The sequence below is a fragment of the Lissotriton helveticus genome, chromosome 11 (assembly GCF_964261635.1).
Source record: "Lissotriton helveticus chromosome 11, aLisHel1.1, whole genome shotgun sequence".
NCBI classification, from domain to species: domain Eukaryota; kingdom Metazoa; phylum Chordata; class Amphibia; order Caudata; family Salamandridae; genus Lissotriton; species Lissotriton helveticus.
This window is the reverse complement of record NC_136072.1, coordinates 1,055,109,687-1,055,122,391: the sequence shown is the minus strand read 5'-3', so window position 1 is coordinate 1,055,122,391 and position 12,705 is coordinate 1,055,109,687. Positions and strand designations below refer to the sequence as shown.

Genomic DNA, 12,705 nt, shown 5'->3' with positions numbered 1-12,705 from the left:
TGCCACTTACTGTTGCTAGGCAAACTCTGTGTGCGACACGGGTTGCGCCGCTCCACTGGCAAAGTCTCTTTTATTCCCGGTGTCTTCCGGTTCCGCTGCCCATCTGCTGAAACCAACCACCAGAGAAACACGTTACCAGTGCCCTCGGGTCTGACGCGTGCTTCCCTCCGATGCCACCATGTTGACCTCTGCCGCTGCATGCAATCGCAGGCCCACAGCAGCAAACCCGGCAGACTCAGGGCTCTGAATCCACCCGGCCCCTGCCCCACGGTGCTCCAAGGTATGAAGGCATCTTTCGTCCCCCTACGTTTGCTTGACTGGCAGTTATTGCAGGATAAACGTGTGGCCGGTGTAGTGCTGCAGACTCACGCGTCCACCATTGCTGGCTACCAAGCCACGGCCACCTGGTATTGTTATATTATGATTACATGATCAAGATTTGTGTTTTGGATTTCTTCTTGTTCTGCCTATAACCTACAGACCTTGTAAAAGAGCTACATTCAACTAGGGTTTTTCTGCCAAAACTTGGAATAACACATATAAACCTCTTTCAGTATACTGATGACACTTTAATCCTTGATCTGACTTAGATTGTGCTACTGCATCAGTTATAGGACATAAACAGCAACAGTGTCAAACATCTTCTGGTGCCTATTATAGTGAAAACCAAAATAATCGTGTTCAGCAGCTATATAAGCATTAAGAACCAATGGCTGATTGAAGAACCTGGGATTGAGCAGTCATGTGTATCAAGAGGGAGGGACTCTGAGAGCATAAAGGTCCAGCATACATGCTCCGATTATCTAATCAAGATCACAGGAGTATGCAGTTCCTAGTAAGTACGGATTTGTCTGCTGAGGTCAGTTCAGTGCCACAGAGTCTGCAGGAAGCATTACTCTGTTGGAACAAATGCACTCACACCTAGATAGTTGTCATGCTTCATCATTGTGCTTTTGCTCCACGTCGGGCTGGCACTGCAATGTCCGACAGGCACCCTCAATGGGGACTCTTTACCGGAGATCTTTTTAAAAGCTGTATGGTGAAGCGTGGGTAAAACAGTAGATTGGTGTATTTTAAGTAAATATGTGAAAGAGTGGGATAAAAATAGCACAGTGGGTACTCTACAGAAGTATTTTAATGATTGAGTCCTACTGCCTATGTTAAAATATGTGGTGCCACCTACTAGAAGTGATTACCTAAGGTAGCTGAAGGTCGACCTGTTTCAAGCCTAATTTAGTAATGTGAATTATCTAGCGGCTTGTCTTCAGTACTATAAAAACCTAATCTACACCGTGGGTTTCAATATAAGAGTTCATTTGTGTTACTCCCAGCCACCTATACTTCTCTATGTATCAATATAAGCAACTCAATTTTGGAGAAGACCCTCTGAGGGTATAAATCAGGACTCCACAAGTATTTTGACTGGTGACACGCTTATTAGCATGGAACTCCTGTACATAAGCACAGTAGAAGACCTACTCACACTGGCAAACTCAGAAGACTCAAGGCTTTTACCACAAGGTATCCAAGCTCTCCATGAAGGAGATTCCTCTCTCCTTAACGTTGGTATGTCTTTTGGTTCATGTTTCTGTATCTAGTAGTTTGTACATGGTAGGGTAGCTAGCCCCACGCATAACCCTCCGTCATTTGCAGCTGGGCTTGGGACTAGTCATTAGCAGCCTGTAGTTTATTGTAATATCAGAGCGCCAATACTGATACCAATTTCTTTTTTTGAGATTACTTGCAACTAGTGTACCAAGTAATCTCTCCCGATCGTGGAATTACGAATTTTAGTCAGTATGGCCCCTCATTCCTGTTCCTCAGCAAATGCCTTTTTCTAGTTCCATCCTAGGGTCACTTCTGCACTTCTTTTTCTCTTTGGTGTATATTAACTCACTTTATACTTCTGTAAAATGTTGCAGGTTTGTCACCTAGTGCAGTGTGCCCCAATTGACTTCCACCTTATGGCTATCTGCCTTTTCACCGTAACCAATGATAGAGCTATGACCCTTTTACTTGCTTTAGTTTTCCTAAGTTTCTGCAGTAGGTCTAATGGACATACTTTGATTTTAAGAGATTCTCTCGCTACCTGTCACCGCTAAACAGACCTAAGGTCTTGCCCCAGAAATTTCTTCCGGATTGGCCAAAATCAAACCATATGAAAAGATCAAGCCTCCAAAAATGTTCATCTTGGGTGTGAGGCATTGGCAGAATGGTAAATCATACCCACCATCATGAGCGTAAAGTATGCTCTGTGAAGGAATTTCTATGAATCTAGGATTTCTCTGTACCTTTTGAACACAGCTCAATATGAGTTTGAAATGAAATGAAATGAAAAGTAAATTTATAAAGCGCGATTGCTGCCCGAGGGCGTCCAAGCGCTAAGGAACCAACAGAGGAGGCCTGGCAGAGTTGCTAACAGAGATTACTTAGGGAGGTTGAATAGGAATGTTTTTAACTGTTTTCGGAATAAGGAAAGGTTGGGGTTAGCTCTGAGATGGAGGGGGAGTGTGTTCCATGTCCTGGAGGCATTATCGGTGAATGTCCTGCCGCCAGACCTCGTCTTTTTTACTCTCAGAGCAATAGCCATAAAGGCCTGGCTCGATCGAAGGCATCTGCAGGGTTGATAGTGATTGACTAGGTCACGGGTGATCATAGGACATGTGTCCCAGAAGGCCTGGTGGGCGATGCACATGGCCTTGAAAGGATTCTCTGACGCACTGGTAGCCAATGCAGGCTGATCAGACCAGCTTTGGCTGATTGTCTGTGTGGAAGCTGTAGCAGTGTGCGAGCCACACAGTTCTGCACTGTCTGAAGTCTACGCAGGGTGTACTCTGGAGCACCAAGATAGAGGACGTTGTTGAAATCCAGGCGGGAGTGTATCAAGCCCTGGATGGCTACCTGCTTAGCCTCCATGGGTAGAAGGGGGAGAATTTTCTTTAACATCCTGAGAAGGCCAAAGCAGGTAGCCGAAAGTTTTGTCGCCTGGGTGTTAAATGAAAGGGTCTTGTCCAGCCACACCCTAAGGCTCTTGATGTTGTCCTTGGGTGCTGGAGGGGTGCCTAGGCAGGGGGGCCACAGAGAGTTGAAAAAAGCGGGGTTAGAGGGGCCCCGGAGCATCGGCTCCGTTTTGTCCCCATTGAGCTTAAGGGATGATGAGGACATCCAGTTCTTTACCTCCTCTAAACACTTTCTAAGGCCGCCTGATATTGGCGTCAATGAGACCACCAGCTGGGTGTCGTCCGCGTAAGATATAATCTTAACCCCAAATGGACGAACAACCTCAGCCAGTGGCCTCATATAGATGTTGAAAAGCGCAGGGCTTAAAGAGGAGCCTTGTGGGACCCCACACCTCAATGTTCTGCTAGTGGACACTGAGTCACCATCGAAAACTTGAAAGGATCTGTCGCTCAAGAAGGACTCGAACCAAAGCCAGGCTTTATCCATTATTCCGACACTGGACAGACGGTTCAGCAGGATGTTGTGGCTGACCGTATCGAATGCCGCGCTAAGGTCAAGGAGGATCACTGCCACTGATCCTCCTTGATCCAGGATTTTTCAGGATTCCTCGGTGACTACAAGGAGGGCGGACTCAGATCCGTGTTTGGGTCTAAAACCCGTCTGGGTGGGGTCTAACAATTGGTTGTTTTCCAGGAAATTCACCAGTTGGAGATTGATGTAACTCTCCAGGATTTTACTCAGCCAGGGGAGCAGGGAGATAGGTTTCTAATCCTCTTCCCCTTAATTCGGTCTGTCTTTCGACTATTTGTCCCTAAGACATTAGTCGAGTTTGCAGTTGCCTTACTTAGCTGCTTGATTCCTCTTTTGCCATTCCCCAGGCTAAACAGTAGGTGCATAGTGTCATGCAGTATGGGGTCATGCAGTATGGGTTATAATTCTCCCTTTCCACAGAATCCACAGATCTTCCTAATTTCTCCTGTTATATTGCCGTAAGTGAGGAATTTTTCATGTGCAACTTTCTTGTTGTGTAATGTGTTGCAGAACTATCTGAGGAAATCCTGCTTCATGAAAATCGGTCGTCCTCTGTGCCTTCATAATACCCTTGACCGCGTCCATATTGTGCTGAGTTTTGGTATTCTGTGGTTTGCAGCTGGTTGTACGTTTACTAACCAATTAATGATGATACACCGATTCAATTGTTTAAGTGCTGTTAGGCCCCGGTAATGATTCTTACTGCTTCTTCTTTAGAATACAAACCTATAGTAACACAGCATTGTCCCTACCAGAAGTATTAATTAACTATCATTATTCTTGGCGTTGCATTGTTAAGAAAAGGAACTTTTACTAGCCTGATGTGATTGTATAATCCCCTCAACTGGTGTGAATAGTATTGACTCTGTTTTCCAGACAAACAGTCTAGCTGAATTAAGATGACTGAATTGGTAGACTGATATGGTTTAGAAGAGTGATTCTTAACCTGTGATTCGTGGACAGCTGTTCACTTACAACACCTACACAGTAGGTCTGTGACTGTTTGGAAAATTAAATACTATTAGAATGATAAAGTATGTATTAAAGCAAAACTGAAAACGGAAAGTTTTAAGATACAGTGTAAAGGTGAAGGAAATTGAATTGGTAGCTAAAAATAAAGTTGCTATCCTTCTCTTGATTCATGGGAGCAGTGCAAGTAGAGCAAATGGAATCTAGTATGTACAACTGGGGGCCATAGTTGAAGCAGCACTGTTATGTGATGGGGAAAAAGAGAATATGCATTAGGACAACAAAAGACAAAGTGATATGCTGAGTCTAACACATACTTATAGAAATAAAAATACATTTGAAAATCTCCACCCTAACTGTTAAAATTAAAATGTAATAATTAATATATGTATTTGTTTGATCTATACTTGTTTCTCTATTTTTGTTTAATATTTTGAGGTTCAGATCATAGAAATTGCAGTGGTGGGGTTCCCAAGTTTCTATAGCGATTCAGTGGGGATCCTCAGCAGTCAAAAGGTTAAGAACCTGTGGTTTAGATAATTTTGCATCTGATAGAGACACCTAGCCGCAGCATTACCCAGACTGGATCCAGAAGATTTTTCATTGAGCAATACCCTTGCGTTGCCAGTGGGTGGCGTTGGGCTGCTCTGCTTGAAGTCATCAGCATTGTCTCCGCTGTTGTGACGTCCGTGTCACTCATGTAGGTACCACCTCAGCTCTCTGACATCGATTATTTTCTTTCTGTGCTAGCCGGGGCAAATCCGTGAATAGAGCTACCTTCTGTCAGTTTTTGACAGACTTTTTTCGATGTTTTGTCGACAATATTTTGGTGTGTAGGTCTTTTCAACATGTCAAAGAAGAGTTCTGGATTCAAACTGCGCGTCGCCTGCCATTGTGCCATGTCGGTGACGGATTTGCACTTGATTTGCTTTTGATGCCTGGAGCATAACCATGACTCGAAGTTGTGCTGCGACTCCCAGGCCATGGCTGTGAAGGCTTTGAGGGAGCGATCTCTTAAGCTGGTTGCAGCCCGGCGATCATCACCACGTCGTTCTCCCCAGAGGTCTCGTTCTCGGTCCCGGACAAGAGGAAGGTCCGGGCACCACTCCAGGAGTCTTAAGTCCTCGACCTCCCACTCTGTCAGGTAAGAAACACAAGAAGTGCTTCACCTCCGTCAGCCGGCGTGACAGAGTATTCTTGGCGCTCTAGGCCTTGTTCTGCAGAACCTGCGCCTGGGTCGGCTCTGCTCTTCCCTGCCTTCTTGGAAGCCGGAACAACCCCTGCCCAGCTCAGAGAGTTCTGTGATGCCATGTGCCTCATATTTAGATGGCCGGACCCTCCCTGCACGACTTCGGGTGCTGAAGGCTCTGAGGGGGTTCCATCTAGTTCCACGCCGGCTGCTCTGATCCTGGCACCGATGCCCCCCAATCGATCCGGTGGTGGATCTGGACCGATGCCGGGGGGGCCTCTGCGACGTTCGTCAGTCCCGTTGCCGAGACTCCAGATGCCACAGCCACCCCCACCCCCTTCCGTGGCACTAGCCTCACCCCCATTCTTATCCCCTATGACCCGTAGCTGATTCCGGTGCCAACAGCAATCTTGTGTCCAAGTCTGTTCCTCAGCCTTGTTTTGAAGAGCTAGGAATGGAAGAAGATTGGTAGTGGTCCCTGGACCTTTACAAGACCAGCCTGAACACGTACTGGACTGGTATGAGGAATTGGGCCTGGCTAGTGAGCTGGATACCTTTCCAGATTGTGGCGTGCTTTCTCCCCCTGCTGTGGCTACAGAGGAGGGAACTTTATATGCTACGGTGGTGAGAAGGCACATGATCAAAGCACAGAGGAATGAAGAATTAAATTCCAGCCTGTGAAATAAGGAGTAATCCCCTTTCGGGAAAAAAACGTGATTCTAATGAAGAAGAATTTTTTTTCCCTCTGTACTCATAGATACCTGATAATGACATTTTAAAAAAGTCCAGGGTCAATAATTTAGCTAGCTGAATAGCATTGGTTAAAAGATATGTATGTAGTGGAGGTATTTTTATTTCCCGGTCATGTTTGTTTTTAAAAAAAAAAGTCTGTGATGTAATACGTTTTATGATTTAGAATGTTTTTGTAAATTTGTTATAACATAGATATGAATAAACACTTGTCTTTTTTGTGTTGAAATGAATTAATGAAAAACAAAAAAGTAAAAGGTATAAATAAAATACCTGTACAACAAAAAGTAATGTGTTTGTCCATAAAGCGAAATTGTGAATGCTTATGAAGAAAGTGAGGTAAAGGCCCATTTCCCCTTTTTTTGAAAATGGTGGTGAGAAGGGCAGCCGACGTCCTGGACCTTCAGCTCTCTTCAGTGGAAGTCAAGACAAACATCTTGACAGAGATCCTGCAGCCAGGTGTCTCCTCCTCGGAACCCCTCCTGCCATTCAATGAGGCCTTGACTGATGTCCTACTGGGAACCTGGTCCAAGGCCAGCGTAGGGGCTCCTGTGAATAGGACAATTGCCTGCCGCCATCTCCCTGCACCAGGCGCCCCGAATTTCCTCAACACCCACCCTACCCCCAAGAGCTTGGTGGTGCAAGTCTCTACCTCTCAAGTTGTGTTCCCTTCCGCACCCCCGGACAGTGAATCATAGAGTAGTGGATAGTCAGGACAAGATAATCTTATCTTCTGCCTTCCTTGTATTGCAGTTGGTGAATCCACAAAACTGCGCAAGTTCAGCAATGCAACCTCTGCGCCGCCGGGGACACGGCTCGTTCCTACTCGGTGAGTCAGGCGGCCAGGGGTCCGGTCAGTCCACCAACCCCCCGTCACCTCATTCTGCAAACCCCCCTAATACGGCTCTTCAAGATCATGGGCGGCCAGTTGGTGGCAAGATCAGCCATCATCTCCACCACTGGCAAAACATCACGTCGGACAGGTTACATCACGTCGGACAGGTTGTTTCTTCAGATAGTCCGAAGGGACTATTCCCCTCCCAGACTACCCTTCCCTCCAGGCCTCCAACCGGCTGACTGAGGATAACCTAACTTTGCTGTAGGGGGAAGTCATGACTCTCTTGGCCAAGGGAGCTATTGAGAGGGTTCTGGCACAAGAAGTAGCCTGTGGTTGTTATTACCGCTACTTTCTGATCCCAAAGATGGAAAAGGGCCACCTGCACTCTAATCTAGATCTTTGAGTCCTCAACTGCTTCCTCAAAAAGGAAAAGTTAAAAATGCTCTCTGTGGTTCAGGTCTTGTCTGCCCTTGACCCAGAAGACTGGATGGTAGAGTTGGACTTGCTTGCAGGATTCCTATTTTCACATTCCCTTCCTGCCTGCTCATCTGCGCTACCTGCGGTTTACGGTAGGCCACAAACACTTTCAGTTCACAGTGTTCTCCTTTGGCCTTGCCAGTGCCCCATGGGTGTTCACCAAGGTGTGATGGCAGTGGTTGCGGCTCATCTGCGCAGATCTGGGGTGCAAGTCTGCCTTCATCTCGATGATTTACTGTTGAAGGCGGGCTCACCACAGGCTGTCGTCTCCCACCTCCAGACTACAGTGCACCTCCGGCATTTGCTCGGGTTCACTATCAACGTGCCGAAGTCACACCTGACTCCCTCTCAGAGACTCCCTTTCATTGGAGCTGTTCTGGACACCCCCGAGCAGCGAGTCCAGAATACAGAAGTGTCAGTCTCGATCCTGGATATCGGTGAGGATGACTATGAAGCTGCTGGGCCTCGTGGCCTCCTGCATCCTGCTTGTGACACATGCCAGGTGGCATTTGCAGGCTCTCCAGTGGGACCTGAATGTTCAGTGGGTGCATCCTTAGGTTAATCTCTCCAACATGGTGGCAATCTCAGAGGGAACTGTGCAGGACCTGCAGTGGTGGATGACAAACCGTGATTGGGTTACAGGTAGATCCTCTCCCTTCCCCAACCAGATCATACAAAAGTCACAGCTGCGTCATTCCTGGGATGGGGCGGCTATCTGGGAGAGGTGGAGATCAGAGGGCTCTGGTCTCCGGTGGAATCCGGACTCCACATCAACTTGCTGGAGCTATTAGCGATTTGCTTGGCATTGAAAGCCTTTCATCCTTCTATCAAGGGACAGCTGGTTGAAGTATTCACGGTCAACACTACCGCCATGTGGTACTGAAACAAACGGGGCGGTTGGGGTTGTGGACCCTTTGCAAAGAGGCCCTGTGTCTCTGGGGATGGCTAGAACAGCAGGGCATATCCTTGGTGGTTCAACACCTGGCATGGCGGACGAAGTCAGCCATCGATGCCTAGCGGATCACGAATGCGCCACCATTGGGAGGTGGCGCAAGGTCTCTTTCAGCAGTAGGGAGAGCCTTGGTTAAATCTATACGCTTCTGTCTGGAACGTGCAAAGTCAACAGTTTTGCACATTGGAGTTTCCAAGGCGCTTTCAGTCTCGAGTGGAGCTCAGACCTTGTTTATACCTTTCTTTCTGCCCATACCACTCCTGCCCAGAGTGCTCAAGAAGTTCAGGAGCGACCGGGCCCAAGTCACTCTTGTGGTTCCGGACTGGGGACGGAGAATCTGGTATCCCAAGCTTCTCCAATGAGTATCGATCCTCTGTTCAGGCTGCCCCTTTTGGAGGATCTTCTGTTGCAGCAGCAGGGGGGGGGGGGGGGGGGTTCTTCACTCAAACCTGTCAACTTTATGCCTTCTTGCGTGAAGCTTGAGCGGTGGCAGATGATAGCATTCGACCTTCCTCCCGAAGTCTGTTACGTTATTTTGGCAGCCAGGCGTCCCTTTACCAAGACCTTATATGCCTGCAGGTGGAACAAATTCGTAAAATATTGTACACAAAGATCAATTGATCCTCTTTCTGCTCCCCTCTCTCAAGTTATTTTCATTTTGACCCCTAGCCAGCACGGCTCTGGGCATTCTCAAAGGGTACCTTCCAGCCCGGTCTGCCTTCTTGAGGCTGCCAAACCTACCCTCTGTATTTAAATCTCCTATTGTATATATATTTCTTAAGGGGCTTGTACATATGTTTCCACCTGCCCCTTTCATCATGCCTATGTGGACCTTAATTTGGTTCTCACCTTCCTGATTTGTGCTCCGTTCGAACCTCTGCACAACTGCCCCCTCCGGTTACTTACCATCAAAACTGTCTGTTTATTGGTAATAACTTCTTCCTGGAGAGTGAGCAAACTGAAGACTCTGTCCTCTAAGCCTCCTTACCTGACAATCTTCTCTGATAAGTTTGTATTTCGCACTAGGGCCTCTTTCATAACAAAAGTGTTAACCCCATTCCAAGTGGGACAATCCGTCGCCTTTTCCATTTTCTACGCTCCTCCAGAATCATCTAAAGAGTAGGAGCAACTCCACCGTCTGGACCCAAAAAGAGCATGGTCATTCTCCGTTTAGCACCCAAAAGAGTTCCAGGTAGACGACCAACTGTTCGTGGGGTATGTAGGATCAAAGAAAGGTAGTGTTGTGCAGAAGAGGACTATCTCACGATGGGTCGTCCCCTGCATGAAAATTTGCTACGCTCTGGCTAAAAATCAGCAGCCTGAAGCTAAGAGTTAAGGCTGCTACCATGCCATTCCAACGTGGAGTTCCAGTACTTGACATTTGTCAGGCAGCAACGTGGGCATCCCTGCACACGCTTGGCCAGCACTACTGCCTGGACAGCCAAGTCTGGCGAGATGGCCTTTTTGGTTGCTCTGTCCTGCAGGACTGCCTGGTCTACACTTGCCCTCAATCCCTCCTCCCGGGATGGTATTGATTGGTGATCTATTTTAAGGTAAGGGATCAGCGGCTAGATGTCTCGATCAGGTGGACAAGTTACTTATTTACAATAACACCTTATCTGGTAGAGACATGATATAGCTGCAGATTTCTTACCGACCCACCCATCCTCCTCGTACTGCAGACAGGTTTCTGGTGTCAGTGCTCATCCATTTCAGGCCGCTAGTTGTTCTAAACACACCGTGGCGTGAAAAGTAACTAACGTCAGCATGCTGCGGTGGCGCCTATATAGGTGACAGTGACGTCACAACGGCAGAGACGACGACCTCACGCAGAGCAGACTGATGCCAACTACCCGCGCAAGTGTATTGTTCTATGAAAAATCTTTCGGATTCACTCTGATGCCTGTGAAATTCTACAGTAAGGAATCTGCAGCTATTTCATGTCTACTAGGTAAGGCATTATTAAAGGTATGTAACTTTTCCTTTAAGGTGAAAGAAAGTTGTATTTTTGTTTGTCCATTGTAGTCCAGCACGCGGCTAAAAGTTGAGGTCTTAGTTCAGTTGAACAGGAGCAACAGTTCATTACATGGGTCATATTTTTTTATTTAGCTTACTTTACTAGTTTATTCTGATGAGCTTTATGCCCATCTTCTTTACCTGTCCCTTGCCAGACACAAATCAAGTGTTTGTACTCAACAGCTGTGTGGTAGGCCCACCAACCAGATAATTTACTCAAATTCTCATGTTGTCTGTCATTCGACTGGTAATAATTAGTCCCTCTCTATTGTGGAATAATAGAACGAGAAGCATGATAAAATTCCATGTAGAATTGGAAAATAGAAATCGTGTGCTACAATACTGGTGAGCTTTTCCTGGCCTCAATTCCCCAATTCTACACTAGTATGATTTGGATCTTAGTTTGGGTAACACCATTGTCCGGCATTCACACTTTTGAGTTCCAGTGGAAAATTCAGAGCCACCTCCGATTGCTTTCTTCTGTCCCTCTTTGCATTTTGGACATTAGGTATGGGGTGGACACGTATAAAGAGTCAGGCATTGAATTAGACTCGGGTTGATGTTTACAACACAGTGTATCATACAGAATCATGCTTCCGAGCTATCAAGGTTTTAATTCGCCTTTCCTGAAAAATATTTTCTGCAGCAATTACTACGGTGGTCCTCAACATAAGATTGACAGTGTTTAAGTAGGCATTAGTAAACGTTTAAATGATGAACTCTTTTCAGGTCGATTGAAGAACTACGAGGCAATCTTTCAAAGGAAACTGAGAAAGTAACTACTCTTCAGCAAAATGTTGAGCACTTAACAAATATAGAGAAGCAAATCCAGCAAGAGGTTATCGATAAGGAGTCTCATTTGAAAAAGATGCAGGACAAAATGGAAGCTCTGGTAAGAAAGGATTAATTTTTTACCCACAACTGGTAGTTTTCGCATTGGATCCCCAGTTGTATCCTATGGCAGGTTCAAAGCCTTTTGAATTGGTAATGTGACTTTTACTGGTGTGTTTTGCAGGCAAAAGAGATACAGGAGACCCAAAATCACAGCAAAGAGCTTGAAAGTCTGCATGAAAGTCGTATTTCTGAATTGAGTACAAAGTATGAATCAACCATCAGAGATCTGAAGCACAGTATGCACGATACTAAAGAAATGCTGAAGACTGCTCAAGAGAAGAACACGGACCTCGAAATACAGTTGGAAGACTTGAAGAAGCAAGCTGAACAAGCTCAAGTAAGTAATGTACTTACTGTACGTGTTTATACATTTACTTATTGGGGCCTTTTTGTGAAATAGAAACCAGTCTTTGAAAAGCATGACCCAAACGCTTTCTCTCCATACCGCGCTTTTCGAAAGCAAGAATGGGAGGTAGAACATTCGAGGTGAGGACCGCCAAATGTTGGAATAACATCCCTCCGCATCTACGTATGATGCAGTCTGAACAGGAATTCAGAAAGGCCTTGACAAACCTGGCTTTTCAGTTGGAATAACTAGCATTGCGCTCTCCTCTACCTTGTTCACAGTCTGCTACAGGGCCGGGACACCCCATCTGGGGTAGCTGCGCGCTCTACCAATGCCATTTATTATTATTATTTGGGGATGGTGTTTTATTGTAGCAGGAAACTTGCAAAAGTTGAAGAAAGGGGTTCAGTTAGAGGTGTGACAGGGAGGTACTTACAAATTTTTATGGAGCATTCATGATGACCTGTTATATTTGTGCAGATTATGAATATTTCTTACATTCACAAATTATGCATTTGATAACAACACATTATATTATGTTTTGAATGGAAAATTAGCTCTGTGAACTTTATTCCTAAAGCATATTAGCCAAATGAAATATTTAAGGAAGTCATATATGTGAAATTTGAAAACGGTGCAGCGTAGTCGCTTGTGTCTAAGTACACAGAGCATGTAGGTCAAATTTTACATGCAGGGCTTCTGGGGCAGGGGTTGTACTCCCTTAAAATATTGAAAAAGATAAGGCAAAATAAAGTAAATGCACAGCACAGTTTGCTAAAGAA

The 12,705-nt window shown here is 45.9% G+C and overlaps 1 protein-coding gene across 10 annotated transcripts in view; it reads left to right on the top strand.

The window, feature by feature from the left end:
• Positions 1-12,705, top strand: part of CLIP1 (CAP-Gly domain containing linker protein 1) — a 771,076-nt gene that overhangs the window by 401,983 nt on the left and 356,388 nt on the right. For all 10 annotated transcript variants that reach the window (XM_078667570.1, XM_078667568.1, XM_078667562.1 and 7 more), the window contains 2 exons: positions 11,413-11,575; positions 11,699-11,914. In XM_078667570.1, coding sequence (XP_078523696.1) covers positions 11,413-11,575; positions 11,699-11,914 — 379 coding nt within the window. The remainder of the gene's footprint in view (positions 1-11,412; positions 11,576-11,698; positions 11,915-12,705) is intronic.